General features: G+C 39.3%; 2 protein-coding genes across 3 annotated transcripts; both read right to left on the bottom strand.

The window, feature by feature from the left end:
- Nucleotides 1-1,270: 1,270 nt before the first annotated feature.
- On the bottom strand, nucleotides 1,271-10,900 carry LOC114146637 (AP-2 complex subunit mu-A). 2 transcript variants are annotated; one of them, XM_028020908.1, is made up of 13 exons: nucleotides 10,729-10,900; nucleotides 9,280-9,401; nucleotides 5,699-5,964; nucleotides 5,513-5,595; nucleotides 5,147-5,152; nucleotides 4,834-4,969; nucleotides 4,407-4,551; nucleotides 4,095-4,112; nucleotides 3,605-3,724; nucleotides 3,336-3,471; nucleotides 2,838-2,935; nucleotides 2,558-2,669; nucleotides 1,271-2,287 (listed from the first exon to the last, which is right to left on the bottom strand). In XM_028020908.1, exons 2-13 carry the CDS (start codon nucleotides 9,351-9,353, stop codon nucleotides 2,153-2,155), a joined length of 1,329 nt encoding a protein of 442 aa, XP_027876709.1. In that variant the 5' UTR covers nucleotides 9,354-9,401; nucleotides 10,729-10,900; the 3' UTR covers nucleotides 1,271-2,152. The 2 variants fall into 2 exon arrangements, with proteins under 2 accessions (XP_027876709.1, XP_027876710.1); XM_028020909.1 differs by lacking the exon at nucleotides 4,095-4,112 and having other exon boundaries at nucleotides 10,729-10,898.
- Nucleotides 10,901-12,086: 1,186 nt separating this feature from the next.
- On the bottom strand, nucleotides 12,087-27,117 carry LOC114146636 (segment polarity protein dishevelled homolog DVL-3-like). Its single transcript, XM_028020907.1, has 15 exons — nucleotides 26,496-27,117; nucleotides 24,281-24,350; nucleotides 21,643-21,758; nucleotides 21,024-21,142; nucleotides 20,487-20,622; nucleotides 19,972-20,062; nucleotides 19,751-19,820; nucleotides 19,522-19,661; nucleotides 18,584-18,660; nucleotides 18,408-18,475; nucleotides 17,693-17,842; nucleotides 16,480-16,611; nucleotides 15,589-15,756; nucleotides 15,208-15,411; nucleotides 12,087-13,349 (listed from the first exon to the last, which is right to left on the bottom strand). The coding sequence occupies exons 1-15, from the start codon at nucleotides 26,654-26,656 to the stop codon at nucleotides 12,991-12,993; spliced, it is 2,061 nt and encodes a 686-aa protein (XP_027876708.1). The 5' UTR covers nucleotides 26,657-27,117; the 3' UTR covers nucleotides 12,087-12,990.
- Nucleotides 27,118-27,740: the final 623 nt, after the last annotated feature.

The raw sequence follows: 27,740 nt of genomic DNA, 5'->3' as shown, positions 1-27,740 counted from the left end.
TCCGTGCAGACGTGGTTTTCATGTCTCCAGTAAAAAAAAAAAAAAGAGAAAATCCAGTATAGTCTGGAAAAAGAAAAAGCAAATTCTGTCTGGATTCTGGTGCTAAACAACTTAGTCTTGATTTTTCTTTTAAATCAATAACTTCTGTTCCAGCATGTCCACATAAAGGCAAGCCGATAATAGCTGCAGTTTTAATCATGGTTTATGTTAGGTTTTGAGGTTTATTTTTGTCCTGCATCCTGGATGTACAGGAAGAGCGAAAATGTATTAAAACTTGTCCAAAAACCTTTTGACTGTCTTGATTTTAAGGATTCCACATTTAATAGTTCATGCTTGTGTAATCTGTAGGATGAAACTGAATTTTATAATTATGACATCCCATCTCAAACTGGAATGTAATTGAAACGTTTGGGTAAGTAAAAAAAAAAAACATTTACATGCAGCATTTTTAAAAAATGAGTCCTCATAGTAAGTTGTACAATATTAGGAGACCAATAAATCATAAACTGTTGCAGCCTACACAATCATGGAGTAAACTGCAAAATGGTGCAAAGTCGTAAGGTATATTAATGGGAAATAACCAGGATAGCTGGAGTCTTGAGGGGATTGTAAGGCAACGCCTATTCAAGAGTCTGGAGGTGTGGACTGAAGCTATTACAGATTTATCAGCACATAAAATTTGCATTTCATTTGGAAATCAAAGAGTGTGGTGAGGTACAGAATCCACTCTGCTTGACGTCCATTAGAAATGTTGAGCGATGATGTGGGGAGCCATGTTTCCTGCTGCTGTTGGTCCACACAGCACAAATTTTGACACCCAATGTTTCCTTTTGCTGATTTCAGTTCCCAGCAGGACATTTCACCTGCCAAAACACTACTACCTCCCATGCTGTCACTGTCAAGCCAGTTTGTTGGACAAACAGAATCTGAGAAGTTTAGTCAAGAGGGAAGTAAACGTTTCAAAACCAACAATGAAGAAAAGCTGTCGCCAAAAAAGCGGAATCAGTAATTTATGTAAAAGTAACCCTGACCAAGTACATAATGTGCAGCACACAATACTTTTCAGTAATTGTTTTCTTAGATCTTCATTGGCTGTAAAAAAACAAGCTTTTCATATATGTGGAATTAAACTACATAGAAGTTTCACCTTTAAACAGATTTTAAATTGTAGCTTTTCATTTTTGTTCTTAATTGGCAATCAAATTTTGACCAGCTTTGTAGGGTGAGCTTGGCTCCAACAATATCAGAGAAAGGAAAACCAGGCAGCAGGTTTGGTTACATAGATTTTATTGGACAGAACGGTCACCAGGGCTACAAACAAGAAGAAGCAGACAGTGGCGAAGCAAACACCAGGGGGAGACCTCACCTTGCTGCAAACCCTGCAGACTGATCTTCGAATTGAAAATAGTGTGACAATGATCATCTTAGTGCTTATAAAATATCTGGGGGAAATGAGTCACGATACCCTAATGAGGACGATGGTCTGACCTCAAATGACCTGACGCGTCTCTGAAAGGAACACATGCTGGCAGTATAAAACCAACTTGAACAATGTAATTTCTGGATCAGCTACCGAAATGACAAAGTCGGAAATGATTTCACCCTCGTAGGTGAGAAATACACAGGGGTCCATCCACAAGAACACAAATCTGTCAATTTATTCAGATGGTAAACTTTACTGGAATACATGTAAATAGAAACCATCTGGACTCGTCTTATTAAGCGCCTTATCAGGGAAAAGTGACATTGAGGACCTTAACAGTAGAGAGTAGATAGAAGAATAACACTGAACAATCTGAGCACTCATTCAAACCTTCTGTTCTCTCCCCCTGAGACTCCAGCATCACACGTCTTTTTCTTTCAGACATCAGATGGTTCACAACTGTACTCATCACTACTAGATATATACGATACAATGGTTCACATTTTGCATATATCTGTGCGTTACACCATATTTACTTTTTTTTAAACGATGTAAATTTGATCTCCAACACCTAGTTAAGAAGGGATAATGGGGGAGGAGAAGTGATTGGGGCTGAGGAAGAGAACAAAGACAAAGTAGGGAGAAGAGGGCAGAAGCAAAAATTCTTAACAGGGATAGATGAGGGGAGTGGGGAGAAGTGGTCGGTTTGCTGCCTGCTAGGGTGGAAATTCAGCAGCGGGTTTCGTAGATGCCGGAGCGGCCGATGTACCGCACCCATTTGATTACGTCGTGGTCACTGTAGTTGAGCTTGGACTCAAACACCTTCAAGTAGCGCACCTTCAGGCCAGACGGAGCAAAAGGAACCTGCGGGGACAGGAAGAGGGACGTTTGAACAAGCCAGGACGTGTGGACCACACAGGCTGCTGTAGTGGGAAGGAAACCAGACAGCTGGGGATTTGCTTCAGATACTGAAAACATCTGATCCACCTCGTCTGTCTGGTCAGCTACCGTGTATTTGTTATTCTATGGTGAGTGTGTTGAGCAGGTTTTTTTTTCTTCTTCTTCTTTTCTTTTAAACTGCAGCTGTGAAACAAGATTGTATCTTTGAGGAGACAGAGACCCAACCCTTATCACCTCAAAGTTCATAGAGATAGGAGGCCTGGCCCATTTCTTCTTGTCGTTGGTGGGCAGCAGCTCGATCTCAGCACTGATCTGAGATTCCTTCATTCCAGCCATTCGTTTGATCCTGCAGAACACACAAAAAAACGATGCGTTAAAAAAAAAAAAAAAAAACAGGACAAATTTGATGCCATATTCACACCAAAAAGTATTGCTTCGTGGAAGAGAACAAGTCAAGGGTGTGCAGGCTCACACAAGAGGTTAGGTGGTTAATTATTAAGCTGCTGCAACTTACTTCCAAACGATGGCGTTCTCACTGGCCTTGTATTTGGCTTTTCCCTTCATGCAAATCACCTGGACACCACTGGTGTTGAGGGGTGTTGGGATTCGCACCTGAGAAATAAACACACACACAAAAACTGAAAAAGGAAAGTGAGGCATACACATTATTTAAAATTCTAATTTAGATCTTACAACGTAGATGTAACGAGATGAACCGAGAAATAAACTGGTGATTAATTGGATGATTTCTAGCCTGATCAAGCAGTTGAAACGCAAATCTTACATTAGTGCTAACAACACAATTTTTGAGCATGGATGTTTGTATTCATATGAGACTCAATGTTACTCATTTTGAAAATCAGACAAAGCACAGGGGCATCTGAAGTTTGTTGGTTTTTGAGAGGGCAAACTTGCATTATGCCATTATCAATATACTGTTTATCACAATGATTTTTGTTACAGTTCATCATCCAGCAAAATTTGTTATTGTGACAGGATCACAAAATCTCACCTCAATCTTTTGAGCCAGCAGTGAGGGTTTAAAGTTCGACTTAATGACCACTTTAACTTCCAGTTTAGTGCGGCCCACCTCCCTGACCAGAGGAATAACTCGGAATGGAAGGATGATATCTTTAGTGGTGCGATATCTGCAATGAGGCAAAAGGAAAAAACAAAAGCCGTTATTCCAACATAATTCCTGACTTGACACTTTGCCGTGTTGTTTTGCATTTAGGAAATCTTGAAAGACCATTTTAAAGCTGAAACAAACATTTAACTGACCTCATGAGCTCATACTCGCCATCTGGAGGGATGAAACTGATGCTGCGCTCCGAGTCAAATTTACTGAGACGCACACACTGGTGGAAAGTGCAGTCGTCAATGGCTATGGACTGCTTCCCACTGAGAAAAAAATAATAATAATAAAGGTTAGAAAGAAAGTAATGAATGAAAACTTATGCGCTTCCTATGTGTCCAGCGGTTGAAGACATAACACATGAGCACGTACAGAAAAATAGCTGGTAACCACACACACACACACGTTAAGGGTAATAGTACTATTCTGAAATTATAGTTTGGGCGAAAGCGTACAAAAACAACAAGCAGGGATGTCAGCTACACAGATGCTTAATACAAAAAACAGAGATAAAGGAAAAGCTTTCAATGGCAATGCAACAGATAACAGAGGATGAGAGATCTTAATATGGTTGAAGGTTCAGATGGAACAGGGATGAATAATGATGTTGGGGGAGAGGAATTGGTAGCACAGTACCTTCCTCCCCCTAAATCACTGAAGAACAGCACATAGAAAAGAAAGAAAGGGAAAAAAGACAGGAGAGATCCATGCAAAGGAAAGCAAAAACAGAAGAAAAAAAACTGTAAAGCCTGACAGATTGTAAACAGCACTGATAACAAGCAAAACTGAAAGCTGCTTTTTGAATCTCAGTACAAAACTTCCTCTTTTTTGTTTTTTTTAAGCTTCCAAAGACAGAACCAGTCAATGAAAGCACAGAAGCAAAAACGTGATTTACATCATAACCAGTAGTAATTTAGTCAGTGTTATGTTAGGTGCTGCATCTCGTACCTCTTTCCTGCATCATCAGACGCTCCTCCCTTTCCCTGTTTGTCGATGACAATCTTGTCATTCATGCCAAACTTGCACTCGGGCATTCCGCTCAGGTAGCTCTTCATCACGACTCGGCCCGACACGTGCGCGCTCAGGACCTGACCTGAATCATGATCAGTGGCAGAAACCGGGCCAAGAGTTTTATTCCATGTTCTTTTGGAGGATTTGCTAAAAGCTTTCTCTAAATCTGTTGGAAATTAGCTTTATTATGCTACAGGAACACTGTAGTTATGTTGGACCTACATTTGACATTTTAGTACTTAAGAAATCAATCCGGAAAATAAAACAAAGGAAGAGTCAAATACAGTCATTAGGTCTGACTAACTAAATGTTCCTAAAACCATCGTCACTGGTCTCCATCTACAGGGCGAAGACACAAACAGACCTTGAGGTGACATGAGTAGATTGACGCTTTCCAGTACATCCAGGAAAAGCTCGTTGCGGCGATATTTGATGCCCTCACGCCGCCAGCCGATCTGCCCCGTCACCTGGCTGGTGATCTGAGACTGCTCCTCCTTTGTCTGAGAGACAGAGGAGAAAGACATCATAGCAACCAACAAAAGATCCAGCAAACAGCAACTTGAAATTTCGAAGAGACAAGCATGAAATGCAGCACTACATGGAAAGTAATGCATTTGCTTTATGAAAAAGGAAAAAAAAAAAAGGTTAAAAAAAATAAATTAAAGTAAGCATATTACCTGATGCTGAAGTTTCCAAAAAACCACAGTTGTGAAAAATGGCAGGAAAAAGAAAGAGAGATATTCAAGTAAAAACACAATTCAGTTTACTTGTTTTATCTTTTTTCTTTATGTCTATCATCTATACTAAATCAAAATGACTACAACAAGATCTGGTAACACAAAGTATATAGACCTGGCACAATCAGATCAAGCAAGATCTAAAACTAAACATTTTCCACTAGATCAGATCTTTAAGCTGAAATTAAACTGTCAGTTCACTTTTCATTTCATTCAAATGGACAGAACTAAATTTCTTCATCCATTTATTTAATCAAAGTTGAGGCTTTTAAGTTTTAAATCAGAGAGTAAACATGTCTCGCTTACTTGTCCCTTGATGCCCTGCTGGGTGATGAAGGTCTTCAGGGCACCGGTCTCTGAGTTCTGGGGGTAACCGAAGTCCAGGATCTCTAAACAAACAAACACGAAGAGACAACTTTCAGTCAAAGATAAGCGTTGCAACAGAGGGAACCTGAAATGTGCTGTGTTGAAACAAGCGAGCGCTGATAATACCATCCAGCAGCTCATAGATGAGCACAAAGTTGTTCTTGATGTTCTCCTCGCTGATCTTGCCGAAGTAGGCCGTCATCACGTCGCACATTTTGTAAAGGAACTCGAACACCATGGCGGCGTTGACGTTCTGCTTGGTGACGGCAGCCAGCCATATGTTGGAGCGCTTGACGTGGAAGAAGCTGGTGCGGGCGATGTTGGTCACCGGGGACCGAACCTGCTGCCGGGCGTGAATCACGTTCACGCGGAACGCGTCCACCGCATTACGCCTGCAACGCAACGAACGGGAGAACGCCGTTAGGCTACGGTGAAAAAAATACTATAAAATCAACTGCTTTTCTGCATCCTGTGAAGTCATTTGCAAAATTGTTTTCAATTTTAGAATCATATATTCATTGTTAGACATGAAATGTATACGTCAACAGCAATTTTCGTTGACAAATGGGAAAACCTTCAACATGGTTAACATGAATCCAAAGAAAACAGCCTGCTGCAAGGAAACAGGAAGGAAGTCATGGTTGAGACAGTTTCATGGCCTGAAACACTTCTAGTCAAACTGTAAATCTGTCAACATCTAAATATATAATTTGAGAGTTTAGTATGTTCAAAATTAGGGAAAGAAATCCTGCATCACTATTGCCTTATGTGCAGGGCACAGTGTAGTTTGGATTTCTAAGTAAGAATTACTGTGAAAAAGTTTCACCAAGCTAAGCAACTTTTTACAGAGCCTTGCAGAATTAGTCACACCACTTGAAGCTTCTCATTTTGTCACATTACAAACTTAAATGTATTTTATTAAAATTTAAAGTTGCAGACCAACACAAAGTGCCACAACTGTGAGAAGGAATTCAAAATATCTTCCAAATAAAAATCCATGGTTCCTTTAAATTCATACACTCTAGAGTCAATAATTTGAACCCATATTTCACTGCAATTACCGCTGGAAGTATTGTGGGCTATATCTCAGCCAGACTGGCAAATTGTCAGTTCCCTCACCCCCCACATTAGATAAATCAAACTCACTCAGATTGAGTGGAGAGCACTTAGGAACATCCTACAAATTCTTAAACCACATCTAGTCTTGATAAAAGTCTTCTCAGGATGTGAGGCAGGCATCAATTTTTTCGCATACAGATCAAACTGCTAAATTTTGGTTTCATCTGATTGGTGTCCCTTCTTCCACATGTCTGCCGTCTCTTCTACGAGTATTTGTAGAAAACAAATGTGTTTTGGGTCCGTTTCCACAATCACTCTCTTCGCTAGTAATCCATAGAAGGCTGATTTTTAAATACAAAAACCTCCAGGACCCATTCCGGTTTTCCACTTTACAACTTTCTCCCTCACATGTCTGCTGTTAGTCAACTAATGTTCTCCAAACTTCTCACGCCATCTCAGAACAGCATTATTTAAGCTGAGGAGAAATTACATACAGCTGGACTTGGTTTAATCGGGTGACTTTTGACTGCCGTCGGTTGCGCTGGATTTTATTAGGGGCTCTAGGAGTGGATAAGTACATGTGCATGACACATTTCATGTAATTATGCAACACAAATTCTTAGTGCATCTTTTTCTTTTTACTACCCAATTATATGTAACTTTATGTTGGCCAAGCACGTACAACCTTAATACAATACAATGAAGCTTGCAGATGCAACATATAAAAGGGAAATACAAACTCGAGCAGTGCGAATACTTCAGCAAGGCACTGCAGCTTACAATATGTAGAAATATATGTCTAAAAAGCCAAGACATTATAAAGTGAGAAGGCACCATATCAATTCACTTCGTCTGCAAACACAGTATTTAAGTTAAAATAAAAAAAAAATAAAAAAAAACGTTTACCCTTAGATAACAGCTCTTGACTGTACTGCTTAGTTAAAATGACACGGCAAATTTAATCTTACAAAATATGTAACTAATCTCCTTCATTTCTGAGAAGACAGGGCAGAGCAGAAAGAAAGCAGCGCTACATGAACCTTCATTTCTCATGCTCAGACTACATGCTACGGCGCTGGCTCAGCTGATCCAACAATTACACGCCTCGATTTCAGTTGACTTGGAGCTTTTTTTTCAGTAAAAGGTGGTCTAATTATCACCAATGTATGAAGAGGTGACTCATGCTTACAAGAACCGTTGGGTATTTAACCGTCGCATAAATGCTCATGCAGGTCAGGGATCATGGGGGCGAGGGGTCATTGATGGGTGGCCATGAGAGGGAGGAGTCATGCTTTAAAAGCTGCAGGAACTCTTACCTATTTCTACATGGGGGGGGCCAAGATGAACAAATGGAGGAAAATGGTTAAACAATGGTTAACAGAGGATAGATAGTAGAAAAACAAAGATGAAAGAAGAGGACAGACAAAAATGTACAAGACATTTTCGTGCATCATGTAGACAGAGTGAGGAAATAACCGGCATATTGTTCATGATGCCATATTTGGACGAGAATTTCTCCACTCTTTGGTTTAGGCTTTAATACACAGGATGATAGTGTGTGTATTGCTGAATAGAACACCACTTCTATGTCATTTCTAGCAGACAAGTCCTATTACCAAGATCTTTTGCTCAACATAATATGAATTAGTATTATAGTAGTTTGAGCCATTTAGTGGCATTTTCCATGCACAGACCTTTTGCCACACCTGAAGCAAACTAGTTACAAACCTCCATAAAGAAGAAATAGGTATTTTACACATTTCTAAATGACACTGTAAGCAACTTAGAACATTTAGTGACATTTAAGTCACACTCAACACCTCTGCAGTGGATTATTTGTCACTATATTTTTTTAGGGCTTCAGCACCACAACTGCTAAAAGCCAAATTAGTGGCTTTTACAGTAAAAGCTATAAATACTTACATTTTTCTACTTTAATAAAGTGAAAAATGAAAGAAGAAATGTACAAAACATATGCTTTTCAGACAAATGAATTGTCCAATCTGAAAGCAGATCAATTTTAAGGGGGAAAAATAAAATCAAAACAAACAAATAAAACCTGATATGACAGAGAGAACTGAGTTTAGAAGATTTGAATAATACCAGAAAAATGAAATGCCCACAGAGTTGCATGGTGATGGAGAATAAAATTATTTGAGAGGTATTGTTGCATGGATAATTTTAAGTTTTCCCCAAGTCAAGTTAGCTTGGAATTTAGTTTTCCACACAACAGCGCATAATCTTGTAATATAAGGGTGTGGTTTGACAAACATGAGGGAACCAAATCCTTACATCAGACAATCAAAAATTAAAACAAATGGTGACCATGTGGTCCTTCCTTACTACTTATATTTATTTTACATGAAGTAAATCATTCATCTGTAAGAACAGATTTAAGAGAATACTTGTAAATTTAAATTTATAGTTAAACCTTGTCAATTGGAATTACGTCGTTTTAAATGTACTCCTGGCTTAGGTTTGTTTCCTCTGCTTCCCAATGACACAACAAACATTAATTTACACAGATTCAGCAACATAATCCTCTGATCTGGGATAAACTCAAGTCACTCCACCCACATATTAGGTTCTCACTGAATTTTCCCAGAAATCTAGAAGCCTTTCCACAGGTTTGCTGCTGTGAAACATACCCTATATCATCTCGGTAAACACGGGAGATGAGGACCTCCCCCTTGTGGTTGTAGATGAACAATCCTCCAATCATTGTGGCTGCTTCTCACTCCCAGCGTGCCATTGTGAAACCAAACGCCTCCTGAGAAGAGACAGACATTAGGGAAGGAAACTGGCTAAGGGGGGAAAAAAAAAGAAAAAAGGAATGATAGAGAAGTGAAAGCAGTGAAAAGTGTGAGAGCGGCCAACAGTACAGAGAAGCATTTGTCCCTCATATCCGCTTTTTCTGTCTTTCTCTCCCTCACAAGTACACATCATCCCATTGACAGCCGAATACATCCTGCAGCTGCACCACTCCATCAGTGACTTTGTTTAAACGTTCATTTGCATCCACTTGATTCCAATATTTGCCATCAAGAGTACTACCACTAAGGAAATTCCTTGGTTTCCCTAGGAAGATTAACAGCAGATTAGCAGCCACCAGTTTGCAGGTAGTTGGCTTTAAATCTACTCTCTTTTTTTCACTTCCTGCAAAATGCTCCCTAATCTCATGACACCCAAACTAAAAATCAAATTTATGATTTATAACTCAAAGACATTATTTTCCATTCATAGCCTGTGCTACTGTTGTACGACTGATTTGCTTAACTTGGACCTCCAGACATAGCAATCTGTCCCACTTAAAAAAAATGAATTTTCTGGCAAAGCGATAAAGGACACCCTTGAAAATTTCTAATCAGAGACTTGACTTTAAAAACAAGATGTTACTTAAACACGCCATGGAAAAGACAAACATCAGATTTCTGATAGCAGAGCGAATAATTATCGCCAAACCAAAGGGTTTTACCGACGCTATCTCGCCGAAGTCAAGATGTCTGCTCATTCAGGCCATTCCGTAACGTTTGTGATCTTCTTCATTCTTATTTGCTTCCCTTGGTTAAGTAAAATCCCAGCGTCATACAATTTATGACACCGACACCCTTTTCATCCTTTTAATGTGAGTCAACCTTAACCAAGGCCTGACCTTCAGTGAGATTTAAGTGATGGAGAACGAACCGAGAGGTAGCAAGCTAATTTAGTTAGCCATAGCTGGCTAGCTGTCGACACCGCCGAGCCAATCGGATTTTTAACGGGCTTCCGGTGAGAGAAACGGAGAAAATGACACGAGAGGTTGTCATAAATCATTAAAAGTTATGAACACGCTTTCTACTTATGTTATTGCAGAATTGACAACGTAGATAATGCATAAATTAGCCACATAACTGGTTATCTGCACATTTTTTCTACTAAATGAAAGAAATTGCCTCCTTTCCGTTATCGCAGAGCTAACCGCTACTATTAGCTGGACGTTAGCCGCTAACGTTGCTAACATTAGCATTGCTGAATTAAAACAATCGCCGGTTATCCCTGACGATAACTAGGCTAAGTTACACATTTTCACCGAGACAACGTAACATTTGTAAACTTACCCCGATTATCCCACAAAAGCCGCCACTGCTTTACTCCCAGTTCCGCTTCGAGTGTCCAGCGTATTCCCAGCTCATTCACCCGCAAGCTTCGCCTCTTTCCCTGCTGCTCTGGGAGCTGTCAGCTGACCCGCCGTCTTTACGCACGGTCGTTCCGCTGTGACAGGAAAAGGCGCGGCTGGAGCGCTGCATAAACCGCACCCAGGCCAAGTTATGATAAGCAACTGGACGACTAATTATTTATTTTTTAGCGCTTAGATATTAGCCAATGAGCTTATAGTTATGCAGAATGGCAAAGCGTCCTGTTCTTACAAAAGGACATAACGTATTAAATATTAATGAGTTGCAATTCCTCAGGCAAACCAGAGGGGGGCCTACAGGCTATTAACATTTAGTATTGAGAACAAGTAATGTCCCTTTCATGCTAAGATATTGAATATTCGGATATCCCCGCACTGAACAGGTGGTAGTATATTTTTCTAGGATTCCTACTGTTTTATTGCTATTTTTCGATTTATCTCTTGGCATTTTTAATGTATAAATACAAAACGTTCCCATCAGTTTTATGATATACATTCAGGACTGAACTGGAGAAACGACATATTTGAAGGGATGTAATAAATGCTGAATGGGTGAACAGAATAGAAATGGATGGAGAGGGACATGTTTATAATAACCGGGTGGTTAGATAATACATGAAAAGATGGATGCACATATGGGTAAATGACCAAAATAGTGAAAGCAATGATAGATGGAAAACAATTGTTTTATGGCTTGCACAGAAATGGATGGATAAAACAGATGGATGGATGAATGAAGGGAAAGGCAACGGAAATGGATGATTGGATGCAAAACAATCTGAAAGTGCATTAATTTTTATTCCATGCTTTTTCCGTTTTCAGTCCTTGAGACCCTTGTCCTAAAACAAACTTATTTGTTTTTAACATTCTGAAACTGCACAGGCATCCAGTTGCATAGATTTGAAAAAAAGTCAACTTTTTTTTTCTCTTTTTAGAAAAAGAAGCAACATCAGCTTAACGCACAAGTTTTTCCACCTGAATACACAGAAAACAGTTTGCTCAGGGTCATTCAGCTCTAAGGCCAATTTAACTTCACACATACTGCTTCTTTTATACTCTTTCCCCCATCCCACACACACACACACACACACCCACACACATCTGCAAACCAGACTGCCCAACCTTCACATTCCTACTTTGGACAGTCTGGAATCCACTACTTTCAAATGCAAATATGACCTGACGTAGCATGGGAAAAATAAGCCCAAGAAAGTTTTTTTTTCCTTTTTACCCTTACACACTGAATCACAAACACACAAAAAAAGACCCCACAAAACAACATTTATGTCATAAAACTATATTTATAAATAAAAAGACATTTTTTCCTTGATAAAAGAGTAGTGTGAAAGGCATGGTAAGAAATTTTCCACTATACATCATCATGAGACTGAAAGTTCTCCGGTTAGCTGATAAAATGCAACATTGTAGTGTAAAAAGGACTCTTAATGTTCAATGCTGCTGTTAAGCTTCAAAATGAACCTAGTTGTGACCAACTATGTACACAATAAATCAAATGCAACATTACAGTAAAAACGACTGTAATCCTACATACAAAATTTCTCATTTCTTTCTATCCTTCTCTCTTATGCCAAGCAAATACTTTAAACATTTGAATCCAGGTTAAGGTTTAGTGTTCTTCAGATTTATTTCCTTGTTAGAGGTCAGAGTGGGGACTATAAGAACAGAGGAAAAGTGCTTCATCCTCCTTTTTTTCCTGACAAGGATAGGAGAGAGAAGAGGGCTGAAGAGTTAGATAAGGAAAGCAGAGCAGAGGTGGGAATAGCAGCACAAATAAAAGCCATCCATGTGAATTTGAGCCGAGTCATCTTCCCAGTTAAGTGTTTCCGCCAGATCCCTCCCACTCCGGCTTTGTCCTTAAACAAACTTTCCCCCCCTGAGAAAGACACTTTGGTTCCATCTTGAGCTTAGGGTGTTTCTTCACTGAAGAAAGTATGGACATTACTACTTGGGAGAAAAGCACAAGTGATGAAGACATTTTTTTTTTAATCAGCATGCAAAACTGGGTTGGTTTTATGCTTTTGGAAAAGTTATCAAGACTTTGAGTTACAGCTTTTGTGATCTCTCCTGCCTCCGTTGACATGTCATGATGTCCTCCTCACCCGAAAGGAGGAGGAGGACATAGGAACATCCAACCCGCTACTTTATTACCAACTCCAACACATTGTCACATCACGTCAACAAAGAACTCTCCGGCGTTGCCAACCGCCATACGCAGGGACTGGCGAGAAGCGGTCAGCTCAGGAGGCACCGACGTCAGCTCTCTGCCTTGCGGAGCGCCAGGTGCAGCGGTGGACAGATGAGTGGGCTGGGGAGGCAGCCCGGGGGGGCCGTAGACGAGGCCGGGCCCGTAGACTATAGAGTGTGAGATGGCACTGCGGTGGCTGACAGAGCTACGGATGCTGCGCTCACTAGGGGGAGCTACTGAGCGCTCGCTAGGAGCTCTGTGGCTCCTGATCTCGGACTCGCTGCCACTGCCGCCGGACTTCCGACCCTCGTGCTTGCTGCAGTTAGAGCCGCTGCTTCCTGTAAAGAAAGAATTAGAAAAGTAGACAATTAAAGTATGAGTTTTGATGTTGTAATTATTTTGTGGAAACTCTTTAGACTGCTGAAGTTAATGTAGCCATTCATACACTGAAAAAGCTCTAGTAAAGCTGTTTTAAAAAGTTTTAAAATAAAGTATTCTTCAATTCCATTAAAATTCATTGACAATAAGAATTTCAGAACATTTATTCAGTGGGGTTGAAAAAAAGTCTTGTTAGAAAAAAACCCCAAAAGATAATTATCAGAACTGACAAAGCAATGAAGCCCTTTTAAATAAATATGTACCTTTTTTAAGATAAGAGTTTATAAAAACTTGGATAAGGACTGGTTTATCATTCTATCACGCACAGTGAACAGCAGAGTAAGGAAAGCTAAAGAACTTCTTCAATGGCCACTGCAGCAAATAGTGGCATCTAAGTGACTTCCACAATGTCTGCGTATTTTTACCCCACTGATAATAAACTTATTGTTCTCTTCAATGCTTTTTATTTTTATTTCAGTGGCTTTTTAATTGTTTCATAAGCATTAGCTTGAACATTATATTGTGTTTCTACTTTGTCATATTTTAAAGTTTTATTTAAAAAAAATACACTCAAATAAAAAGTCAGATACATTTTTCCTCTGTGCCAGATTGTAGTCCTCTAATAACAATAATATGAGTTTTTAACATATGTATATATCTTTCAAACTTTCCAACAAGTTTGTCTCATATCGCTGCATTGATTAAAATTTAACTCAATGCAACACAACATTCACAAAACAAATGCTGACAGCAAATAAGTAGCCTTTTAAAACGTCATAAAAACACATTCGGGCTGTTTAAGGTTTGCTTCATATTGCACATTCTAAATCACGAAGCACACACAACCCCTGCCCCCAAAAAACAAACAACACAACTAACATGTTGTCTCCGTTGGTCCAGCTGTTGTTAGTCAGGAAATATCTGAAAATCGCAAGCAGACGCCTCATAAAACCACAAAGCCTGCTTTTCCTCCCCCAGACGTTAAATAAACAAAATTCCTGGACATAAATATGGCCAGTTTTTTTGTTATTTTTATAGGTTTTCCCTCATTTCTCACTAAGCTCAGTTGTGTCTCCTAAAGTCAATCGAAACCAGCAATCAAACCTATAAATGTATTCATAGCATGACTACAAAAACTATTTGACTTATGTCAGTGGAGCAGGAAGACAACAGGAAACTAGTTCTCAGAATTGAAATTAGCCAGCTCTGTGTTGGACACAGCAGGAGTTAGATGTCTAAAACGTAAAAAAACAACAACAAAAAAAAACAAACTTTAAATATTTTGAATGTGGACATAAATTTCACATCAGATTGTCAAAGGAGTAAGAATAAGCCAAACAGCTTCTCCACCCTGGAAGAATAGGTGGAGGACTAGCTAAGCTAGCAGGATGTTTACGTACCAGGGGTCTGTAACCTACAGCCCCAGAGCCAAAAGTGGCTCTTTAATGTTAACCTCCTCTCAGAGGAAATATGTTCTTGTGAAAGTTGTTGGTCTTTTTTTTTGGTCTGTCTGTGTGTGCAACGTTGGAGATGTTTAGATTGTATAAGTACAATCTAAAACGTCTAACAGTAGATGAAAAGAAATAAGCTGTTTTGTTTTAAAGGGTTTAGCTAAACTGAGGCCAAAAAGGGCTCTGATGATTTTACACATTGCTGATCTACTCTACAGACTAATTTGGAAATAGTCGTAACAAGGTACATACTGGTCTATGATATGAATGTAAGCTTACATCTGTTTTTAATGCTGAACTGTACACAAATTGGCTGTGTGATTTGTGTGCTGATGCGAACCAGCAGGGTTTTTAAAACTCAACTCACCACTGTGCTGGCTCCCAGCGCTCCCAGCTGCCGGCCCCCCGTGGAAAGGCTGCGGCAGGTCGTAAGGATGCGGAATGGGAAACTGATAAGGTAGAGGCATTGGCCAGGGAGCAGCACCTGGGTGGGGCAGAGGAGGGACTGTGTCCTGGTCCGAAGCGCCTCCGCTGGAACCGTCTTGGTCATGTAGTGAGAGGTGGGCCATATCTAAAAAAAGAAAAAACCAACAATTTGATTTAAACTTCCACTGTGCGTGTTGTGAGTCTTTCTCTCCGTCGCCATATATAACATGTTGCTTTGTAGATGTTGGTGAGTTAGCACTTGTCTCTCTTGTTTAAGCAAATATTACAACACACACACACAAAAAGAGTTGCATCCGCTTACTGCCACAAAGGTCCCCGAAGACATAGTAGCACTGTTCGGAAAAGGTTATCTTATTAACAGTGTGCCGTATGTAGCCGGCTTTCAGCAGGTTGCTGGCGTACTTCCGCGCTTCCCGACGATCCGAGAACCCTTCCACATGATGGAAGAGCCAGTCCACTACATCAGACCCTGAGATGGAGAAGGCCAAACACATCTTAGAAAACACAAAGCTCACATTTCTAATGAACCTAGTCTTCACTGACTAGGTCACACAACATTCTTTGCATGCCCACATTAGATTGTTGTGAAATCTCATAAGATATCAAGCAACTATGCAAACAGTATTTAGGCACTACAGACTAAGCAGAGACAATCTAAAACCAGAAAAGAATAATGATGTGATGGGCAAAGATTCATGGTTTTCAAGCATTTCCTCAAAAAGAAATCTGCAATGTGTGGTGTGCATTTGAGCCAATATTTTGTAGAATCATAACTATGCTCTGAATCGTTCCATTGTAGCTGTGGCTGCAGTTTCAAGATCATTGTGGTGCTGGAAGGTGGAACTCCACCACAGCCTCATAGCTGCAGCCTCCAAAAAAAATTGTTTGGATCCAGAGTTAACCTGAAACGACTCATCCACCTTCCCATCAACTCTGAACAACTTTCTCTTTACATGCCCTTGATGAAAATAAGAAGTCCCACTGAAGTTTTCTAACACACCTTTCCTTTCACAATTATGTCCTCCGTTGTGCTGGTCTATCACACAAGTTTGTGACAAAATACTGTACACTGAATTTTGTGTCTGAAACATGATTACATGCAGAGAAATTCAAGAGGTATGTATGAATACTTTTGTGAGGCGCTGTATGTAAACTGACTCTCAACCATGTCCCCCTTCTCTGATAAACATACCAATAAAGGCGTTGGCGATTGTTATCTTCAGCCACATCCTGTCCCGCACCTCCAGACCTGACTCTGGACAGGCCATAGCCTTAGCAACCGTTGCCATGTCGCTATGGATCGAGAGATGAAAGTCATCAAATCCTGTGGAACATAAGACAACAAATCTTAGTAGTTTGCAGGACAGAAATATCAGCCAATATCATGTAAGAAACTGAGCTACATTGTTGTTGTTTTTCCCCCACAGTGATTCCAGAACCACTCGATTGTGTTACTGGGACAAATGCAAAAAATGTTTTGGAATTTGCCTTAAATAATGTCTGGTTTCCTGTAGTCTGAACTGAAATGGGATTGCTGGGCTGTTTTCATTGTGATTTTAAAACTAGCTTTAGCCAAACAAACAGCTTAGCAGCTGCAAAACAACCTGGCTGTAGAAAATGTATTCCTTAGATCGTCAATCTACCTCATAAATCATTAAACTCGGGGCTCGCCACATTCCAAGATTGAATATTTTGATAAAGAATTGGGGGGAAAAGTCTGTAGCTAACTAAATCCACCCTTAAATGTAAAACCATCTGCAATAATACACATAAAACTAGCTATGCTGAAGATGCCATAAATGCTTTTAACTGCAATATTTTTCTTTCTATTAAACTTCTTTGTTTCTGCATTTGAAATGAAGCCAGCATTCCAAAGCAATGATAGGTTTTTTATGACTTTTTGTAACTGTATGACACACATGTTTCATCTTAGAGCGAAAAACTACAGAAATACAAATCAAATCAAAAGTCAGTTGAAAACTTCGCAGAAAGAGGATACATGTCTCTCCTAGAAATGAAACCAAAATTTCTCGTTTCCAACGATTACAGGGAAGATTAAAACTTGTGAGTTATAGCTCAGTTTGGGGGAGAGTTATTGAACAGATGGAAGCTGTGGGGCTGAAAACTGGGACGGAGAGCTGTCCCAGGAATGCAGTATAAGGGCGAGGCCACGCTTCGAGTCTTAGCAACATGTTAGTGAGAGATAATGTTACTGCATTATTAAAATGGAGTAACATCATCTCAGATCTGCTAAATAATCAAGCTATAATATTTAAAACAAACTTGAAGCACAGCTTTTACACGATAGCAGACTACGTGGAGCCTAAATGAAATTGACGACAGTTGGATTTAAATGCCGCAATAACAAGCCACAGCAGGCAGCGGTGGAGGGTCATATGACTCACTTTCTGTCTCGGGAATGGAGCTGCTGATGGAGGAGCTGGTGGAGGTCACGGTGCTCATGGAAGGGCTCATGCCATACGGAGGGTAAACCCCGGTCATGGCGGCTGTGTGGGACACCCATGCAGCTGGGTCAATGGGCCGGATGGGCTCACCTGTTGAATGTGAGGAGGAAAGTGGTTCACCTTAATGTCAAAACAGGTGAGTTATGTTGCTTTCATTTGCAGAAATCTAATTTGTTTTCCAAAGACTTTTAATTGCCAAGTAATTAGATTAAACTAGACCTGCACGTTCAATTCATTTGAAATAAAATAGCTAATGAATTAAATTGCGGTATTATTACTGTTAAAAATCGACATTCATTAACCCAAATTCCCCTCCCTCATCGCCATGTTGTCCATCACCACAATGTCTCCCACAATTCATTTGCGTTTTAGCAGCTCAGCCGTCTATATGCATATGTAGACCTTTCAACAAGCCAAACGCATTACTAGATTTCAAATGGTGCTGAAACATAACAGCCTATTAAATATCGCAGGCGTGCAGTTCTTTACAATCGCAACATTGCAAACAGCTAAATTTTGATGACAACTGTGATTCAACATGTCCTGCCAATTTAACACAATTCCAGTTGTAAAAAAAAAACATAACTCTTACACCCTCTCCATCTATTTTCCAACCTGTCTAAAAAGAATAATAAAAGAAGAAACGACCACTCACTCCTGGGGAGGGCAAAACAGCTTCGAGGGTTCGGGTCCCAGCACTTTGCAACAGTCAGAGTAATGGGGCTGTTCGAAACACAGATCATTACCACTAAATATAACCATTAGAAAATTATTTCCAACTCCTGTTTTATGGGGATAATTATGTGGAGCGTAGTAATGACGGCAACTAACCCTGGTTTGTGCACGATATCCCTCAGCACCCGGACTGCGTCGTCGTTGCTCATATTCTCAAAGTTTATGTCATTCACCTACACAGGGAACAAAGGTCAGAAAATTAAACAGAGTCAGGCTGTCTGAGTCAGTACACTAAATTAATTCCCACACAACAGTTCCTCAGTTGTGCCAGTAAATCCCACTGTGCAAAGCCATTATTTGGACTTGCTGTACGTCTCAAAAGGGGCAACTACAGTATATAAGAGGTTGGGAAAGAATTTCCCCCCCCCCCGTAAACATAGTTTACAAGATATTAAGGGCTTGCTTAAAAAACTAAAGGTCAGGAAAAATATTAAAAACAATTGTACTTCAATTTGAAAGATTCAGGTATGGAATAATTATAAGGAGTTAAATCTGTGTTTTTCACTGTTTAAATAAAAACAAGAAGACGAAAAATAATTTACTAAACAAATACAGTAAGGTTTGATTATGGTTATTTTCTTTTATGAGTTTGTCAACAGTGACTCTGCTGTTTTGATTTCGATTATGCTGTATGTGTACAAAAAAGCAAAGGTAAAACAATCCAACACTTTAGTTCTTGGTATTGACAGTAATATAAGTTTGTCTAGGTCTGTACTGTTTCTTTCTTTTTGCTCTTTTTGTTTTTTTAGAATTGTGTGTTTTCTTCTTTGACTAACGCATGTAGATGTTACAAATGATTAAAATAAATAAATAAAAGGTACAGATAACAAATAAAGCATAGCCAGTTAAAAATGGTTGCATTCGGAGGAAATACCCTGAGAAAAATTGTGATTTCAAACTAGATGCAACTGCGTACTGTTAAATGCATACATGCATCTGATGCAAGAAAGCTCTTCTCTATTCAATATGTAAAGTATGCCACCAAAACCTTCAGGAAATCCATTTCTCTTTTAATTTCTTGTACATATTCACACCTGCAAGAGCATGTCCCCTGGCTCTATCCGTCCATCTGCGGCCACAGCTCCTCCCTTCATGATAGAACCGATGTAGATCCCTCCGTCTCCCCTCTCATTACTCTGACCCACAATACTGATGCCCAAGAAGTTGTACTTCTCTGTGAAGGAAGGGAGAGAGGCAAAGTTTAAAAAGTGAAAGAAGATAGTTTGTGGTAACAGCCAAGTCTAACATAAACTTGTGACTTACCCATGTTAAGAGTTACGGTGATAATGTTCAGAGACATGGTGGAATCTGTGATGCTGCTGAATGATGAAGACTGCAAAGAGCGTTTAAGAAAATGAATGAATAGCCAGGGCGGGTGGGGGGGGGTCAAAACAAAAAAGAAACATTTAAATCTGGAGGGAACTTTCATCAAAACATCTGTAGTTGAATTGCTGTGGTTTACTCAAAGGTCTGTGCTGTCTCACCCTGTCTATATTGGAGGCCTTTGGTTTCCGTCGGCGACGGCGATGTCGTCTCATTAATCTAGATGAGCTCTGCTCAGTGGAGCTACTAAACCTAAAAAGGCAATGATTTTTTTATTTTTTTAGAATTTTACATATAGCATACAAACTACAACTCTATAATACATTAAATGTAATTAACACATTACAAACTTAGTCATAAATAAGTCATTATGTTTTTATGAGCAGCATTTAAACACCGGTACGGAAGCTGCCGAGTCAAAATTTACATTTTAGTAATAATGGTGGCGCTAAAAGCCAAAACAAAGAAAAAACATGTTTTTCTTACATGTACTTGTATCATAGAACTTTGTATCTGAAGTGGAAACTGTCAATGCTTCACAAAAACTTGATAACAAAAACTGATCAATTTAATGTGTTGTGAATAACAAAAGACAGTTACAATTTTACTTCACTCTGACATAAACAATTAACTATACGTCCTAAAATTCTCAGGACAGCAGTATAGAACCTCTGACCTGCTGGTTGCGTCATCGTCCTCTGAATCGAAGCAGGAAGTAGACTCCAGCTCGCTGCTCATGAAGGATGAACAGCTGTCGTAGTCGGCTGCTCCGCGTCCCATCGTTCGTGATGAATACCCGTTCTGCCTCCCACCTGCAGCAGTACAGCATTTTAATTAAACGTAAAAACTGAGCAGTCTCACTCCAGAAAACAAACAAAAAAAAAAAACATAAAATAAAAAATCTCTAAATGGATATTAAAAGTTCCATGTAGTTGTTCTTTTTCAAATATCTACTTCGAGTTAAGTTAAATTTAAAGCTTTTTGTTATGTCAAACTTTTTTTTTTTTCATCCTCATCTTAATAGACATAATCTACCTTACATAACACTGAAGCACAATAAGACAAACAAAAAAACTAATTAATTGAATCACTTTTCATTGTAACAAGGTAACTGTACATATATGTACGTCCAAATGACTGATAGAGAATTTTGTAAATCCAACAAACTGTGAACAATGCATTAAGAGCTCAGCAGGCGGCAGGACTTTCTGACCATGGTCGTTTGTGTGTTTCCGTCTCGGCCTCTCCCTGTCTCTGTCTCTCCTTTGCGACACAATGGAGCCGGTTTCTGTGTCATTGTCCAAGCTGTCCCGCCCGCTAGCTGCTTTCCCACTGAAGACGAAGCGAAAGCAAGAGAGAGAGACTCAGACACAGAGCGACTCCTGGTCATTATCAGAGCAGCTGGGTCATTAAAATAAATGTTTACAACTAATCTCTCTTGGTCGAAATCATCTGTATGGAGAAAGGCTGTTTTGCAGAAATGACAAGAACTTTGGTTCCTTTTGTGAGCATTGCATTTGTTTGACCATCATGCCAGCATGGAATATTTTAGAATCATATTACAGCATTGACAGGTTTCCTAAAGAGATCTCCTTTCTTAATAAGTAAACTGTAAAGAATATGAAAAAAAAAACCATACAAAACTGCTACATTTTATACTCCTACACAAACCCAAGGACAAAAAGATTAAAAGTTCTTTCTTCGGAGATTAGGAAACAAAAGCCTGTCTAGTTTTTTTAACCATGGCACAGAAAAAAACAACAAAATAATAAAAAATAAAAAAAAAATAAAAATAAACCAGACAAAACCGATCTGTCATTAAATATGCTCACTGGTAGGAAGGTGGTCTCGAGTCTCCAATTCCCCCGGTTCTCTCCAAAGGGGGCGTCTGCTCTAAACTGTCGGCCACCGAGCCTCCGTCCGTGTGAGCTCCATCTCCTGACACCAACTATCCACAAACAGAGTAAAATCAGTCAGAGCGTGAGGAAAGACTGCTGAGTACTAGTGTCCAACAAAGCAGTGTGTTAAAGCTACTAGACACGTTTCTGTAAGATTGTTCAAACTCATCTTGAGTCGTTTGTCACATGCAAGACAACATGTCTTGCACGATGGATTTTTTAAAATGCATTTACATTTTTTATTGGTAAAGCATTTTCTAATAAAAACCTACCTTCCCGAAAACAAGCATTCACATGCCTCAGATGACATCACTTTAAGGCAAAAGGCAACTGATCAGACTTCTTGAGCACACCCATTTGGATTTTCTCCCCTTTGTTTGCATTATTTAACCTTTTTTTTTTTTTCATTCAAAGCCTCTGAAATTATGACATCTAATAAAAAGATTGAATCTCACAAGGTGAAAAGTAAAGTTCCAGATGAAGACTGTTCAGTTCAAGAAATAGCTGCTTAATATATAAAAACCTACAATGTAATTTCACTATATGCAGCATCATCAATGCAGAGGACTGCTTGAATCCAATAATCAGGAGACCATTATAAACAAAGTGCAACACATTCAAAATATGCTTGCTATTAGAGTATCTGGCCAATTGGATGGACTTTTTATTCCCACTAGTGATCTGGATATTAGTGACCAGGATACTACAAAATACTGATATTATATCAGCAGTTGTAACGTCTTGAAATGGGGAAAAAAGTAGTGGGAATTTTTTTCACAAAGAAATTTGTTTCTAGAATCGTGCAGCCTTAGTTTAGAACCAGTAAATTAAAAACATTTAACGTGTAAGAACACGACACGTTTAAGGAAAATTAAGCAACAGTAAATTTTCTTTGGCCTCAATTTGCACTGAAAGGAAAAACTCAGAGGAAAACCAGGTGCTGCAGCTTAATAGAGGTAACAGTTTTGAATCCAGCAGAAAATCACACATTAGTCCCACCTATGAAAAGCACATGTCCTTAACCTTTATCTAATTTATTACCAAGTAAAAAAATAATTTAAAAAAAGTGCACTGAAGTACATCCCGTTATTTGACGTAATTATAGATTAAAAAGAATGGAGGTTCTTAGTCTTGATAGATTTAATGAAAATACTTTTTAAAACAGGTTTTTCAGTATTTGCCCTTTCAATCCCTGATCAGAGCTGATTAGAAGATCTGATTTTGATCTCCGGGCGACTGATTGATGAATAACTAAATAGGTTTATGAAGAGGAAATTGATCATCCAAAATGAGACTAACACTTTAACACTTATGTCAAAATATGGTGTTTAATATTGCCGGTTCATTGGCTTGCTTCTTGTGATGTCATCAACACATCTGTGCACAAAGCCAAATTTACAAATTCAAAAACTCATTTTGTAAGTTTTATGTAACTTTTTTCATTGCATACATTTTTGGGTAAAAAAACCAAAACAAACTGAATGGTGTTTTTAACACCATGTCAGAGGCTGAGTTTTCTTTTTCAACAAAAGAACTAAATGGAGAGACTTCCAAAATATTTTTATGACAAGTTTAATTACTCAGCTGACAGTAAAGCACGGCATTATTCTGTTTGTCGAGCAGCGCTGGGATTTGCTGCTGGACCCCCAGGGGACAATCGATCAGATGACTGAAACAACAGATGAGCGCCGCAGACAAACAAATGGATGTAGCAGAAATAACTGCGTCCGTTTGTGGAAAATTTCAACAGCCCTGCAGAGATAAGCGTCGTCGTGCACGTGCCGGCGGAGGATGTAATTTACTTCTTTTTTTTTAAAATCCAGCCACACAATCTCTAAACACACTAATGAAAATTACCACAACAGAGGAGAACTAAATAGACAGCAGCAACTCTGTGTTGATGAATCTTGGAGAAAAAAAAAACAAGTAAATAAAAGCTATAATTATAACCACATGGTGGGGTATTAACAAGAGGCATCAACCTCTTCCATCCAGACACAGAACAGTTTTCCTCTTTAAGTTTACTCTCTCCTCCCTGGGAGATTCAATCTTCTCGTTAGATGAAGTGAAGTGAGAGGCTTTGTCATTGGGCATTTTCCTGCTATCCTGTGATTTCACTTGCTTTTAATTTCATTTGGGCAAACAGGAAGGGAGGCTATGAACCAGCACCAGATGCACTTCTTGACACAGGAGAGTTACTGGTGTTAACTCTAAGGGAGATTAATACTAAACAATGATCTATGTGTTGATTAGTTTGTCCAGTGACTTTGAAGGAAATGTTTGAAAGCTGCTGAGCCTTATTTGTTCATCAACGAGCTGAAAAGTAAAAACTGTTGGGGACAAAAAAGAAGAGTCCATGTGTTCATCCGAGGATCATTATCTGATAATAACATTACTGCACAGATGCTTAAGGCCACACCCTGGAGATGATGTATGGTCATGGTTGGTGCACAACAGATGGTAATTACTGATGCACTTCAATGGTACTCAATTACAACTCAAGCACGGTGAAGAAACACACACACACACACAAAGCAAACAAAACATACTCCAGGACTCATTCGGAGCTTACCCATGACACCACTCTTCCATTAAAGCAGGGCAGCCTAGCGTTGTCGTCAGAAATCTCCTCCTTTACCACTCTGCAAAGAGAGAGAGAGACATTTTTCAGTCAAATGTTACCACAGGGGTGCCCAAAGTCGATCCTCGAGGGCCGGCATCCTGCGTGTTTAACGCACCTGGATCCAATGATGGCTCATTAGAAGGCCTAAGAAGAACATTGACATGCTGAAAAGGTTGTTACTACCACCAGGGAGAGAACTAAAACATGCAGGATACCAGCCCTCGAGGACTGACTTTGGGCACCCCTGTGTTACCAATGGGAAAACAAAGAGTGAGTAAACATGAGGGCGCATTTTGAAGCAATCAATCTGCCATAACAAACACAGAAGCAACTTTTGCTTTTTTTTTTTTTTCTTTTAAATTGTTGTTCAAAGTACAAGACCTCAGGCAACAAGAGTTAAACAAAGAAATATTTTCTTAAGTTACAAGTTTGGAAACTGCTAAAAGGTGGCTATAACAGCAGAGAGCCCAGCTAATTCACAAGTAACACCAGCTTGTTACGCTCACATAACACAATAAACAGGCATATAAACAGATGGGAAAAACTGATGTTTATGCAATGACCGCTTGAAAACTACAACTTCACTGAAAGGGTGTTTATTCTATATTAGTGAACAGGATCTATACATCTGCATCAAAATTAAAGTAAATCTCAGAAGAGATTATTGTGGTTATGAACAATGGTAAATTATTTTAGGACTAGTATAAAAAGTTGCTGCTCGTTTTCAAAGAGAAGCAACCAAACCATTTTTATGCATCTTTGTTTAAATTTTTTGGTAAAACAGAATCCAATATTTCATAAGACATGGGGTTCATAAACTGTTTAGTAAGTTTTCAACTTGAGTAAAAATTGTTCTCATTCTAAATGTTACAAAACATGACTGAAAGTCTATCTAATAACTGAGCTGAAACCACTCTTCATAAAATACCTTTTGCTTCTGCTTCAAACTGTACATTTTTATTGTTCAGGATCTGCCATTGTGTATTTTATGCACACCAGATATATGTAATTTGGTATATCGTTGCTATATTTAAACCAAATCTTTTTCTTTTTTTGCAAAATGAACTAAATACTATGACTCCCAGATAAAAATAAAATAAAATTATAGTTACTCACATTCTACAGCAATAATGTGTTCTTACAGATGGCCATATAAAGAAAAACTTAGACTTTAACAACGCTTTGCCACACAAGAATAAATTTGGCAGAAATTCAATATTCCAAAAACTGTCAAAGCTATATATTCAAGGAAAAATATCAAAGCTTAATGAAATTTCCTTGAGAAAGTAAGGGCATAAAAACTACACGAGCATGTCATTAAATAGTTACAGTTCAGAGATGAGGTTTAGGTGGCTTTTTTTCTGATTATATAATAAACAGGAATGAGAATTTCCCTCTTGCAATTTATTTTACAAGTTTTTGCCCCACCCTAGTGGGAGTTTATTCAGGGGCAACATTGGAAAACTGGCGACAGTGTTGCCAAAAATGTTACATACAGTCTTTCTAATTCCTAGAATCTAGACAGACTCTGTCTAAAGGAGGATAAATTGCCCACTTTTCCCTGCTGTGTTATAACACAAAAGACCATGCTCATAAAGCTGCCAGAGTGATGGAGAGGACATTCCTGTGTCCAACTCTGCATTCCTCTGGCTAATAGACAACAACAGCAGCAGGGGCCTGCAGGTCTCACCGACTCAAACTGGCTCTGGGCATTTTTGACACTAGCAAGTTAGCATATATGCTTTCAATGCATGGACCTGCATCTGACAGTACTAAAGTCAGAACAAGAATCCACCACTCAGGTCAGTGACCATAATTTCGGTTTTTGTCGATTTAAATATTTAAAAGTCATTCCAATATCTTTTTTTTTCTGATTCGGGGAGACTGTATCACCAAACTTGGTCAAGCAAATTCGAGACAAGCAATGTAAACAAACGCGGTCTGGACGCAGAGCAGATCCGCTGTGGAAGCTAGCAGCTAACAAAGAGACGGCAGAGCACCAACAACCTGGCAATGTAAAAGAAAAACGAGGAGGACACAACTGGATCAGGAGGTGAATTAGTTAACAACAGCCTATTTCAGCAGCGTAGTCATTAAGACAACATGGGGTCGTTATCCTAACCCCCACGGTACACACACAATGATAATAACCCCCCTTAGTTACCCGAAGTCATCGTCCATAGATTTGAAGAAGAACTTGTAGTTTGGCTTCTTCAGGACATTTTTGAAGTCCGCTAGCGTGACTTTGTCCGCAGGCACGGGAAGCTTCACAAGGTACGGTGTCTCCTGGTCGTCGAGGTGGTAGATGATTTTGGTTTCCCCCATCCCGGACTGTGGCTGTGGCAGCAAGGCAGGCTGAGTGCATCAAGCCGAGGGCCTGGCAGGCTCCCTCTCGGGCCCCGACTCCCCGTTGCGTTGGCGGCGGCGGCTGGGGCCGCGGTTCTCCGGTGTATTTCTGGTTCGTCAACTCGCCGCTTTTAGTCCTGGTTCGGTTTTTTTCCCCCCAGTGGCAGCTCAACAAAACGACTAAGCACTGGAAAGAAAGGGGGGAAAAAACTTGCTCCTCCACAAAGCGTCCCAACACTGACCCAAAAACCGAACAACGATTGGTTCAGGTTCAGTTAAATCCCTGATATGTTGCAGAAAGGTTTGGGGGAGATGTGGAAAATCAGCTATAAAACTGAAGCAAAATAAAGATTCTCAAAAAGGGTGGCTTTCCCTTCTTCGTAACTGTCGAGCTCGGTACTTTGTTGCACATGAAAGAGTAAAAAAAAAAAAAAAAAGAAGTAAAAAATCGTTGAAGCTTGTCTTAGAGGGGCGCCATCTACAGGTCAGGAGGAAAGCTGCAACAGAGTGGCCTGACTAAAGATGGGTGAGTGTGAGGAGCCTAATGCATTAAAAAATAAAGTGGGTTTTGAAAGACTTTAAAAGTTGATACCATAATAAATCATTTTTACCTTTTCCTACTCTTAATGAGACGTTCCCTATTCAATTAAACTAAAAAAACAAACAATTTTGTTGGGGATAGAGGGAGGAGGAATATTTAAAATCTACAATAACCTGGTTGCTTATATTGCGAAGCTACTATTTCCTCAAGCCAACCTTTGATTCAATCTCGAGCGGGGTAAATTATGTTTTGTCAGTTTGTTTTAAAAGCAATAACCTGAGACCAGTGGTAGCTATTTAAAAATGAGCTATTTTTACATAGTACTTAGCTCAGGAGCATCATACTATTTAGAAAAATATGCCAGTGATTTAACAAGTTCTGGAGCATCCTTAAATAGACATTAGTTCTCAAAGTTGCATTTGAAACAAACAGGATCATGAACTCCAGATAAAGTTTTGCTTTAGTTTCATGTCATGAGAAAATAATTGGAATGCTTTTAATGATACAAAATTACTAGTTAAT

This window comes from Xiphophorus couchianus, chromosome 6, assembly GCF_001444195.1.
Source record: "Xiphophorus couchianus chromosome 6, X_couchianus-1.0, whole genome shotgun sequence".
NCBI lineage: Eukaryota > Metazoa > Chordata > Actinopteri > Cyprinodontiformes > Poeciliidae > Xiphophorus > Xiphophorus couchianus.
This window is presented reverse-complemented; position numbering and strand designations above follow the sequence as displayed.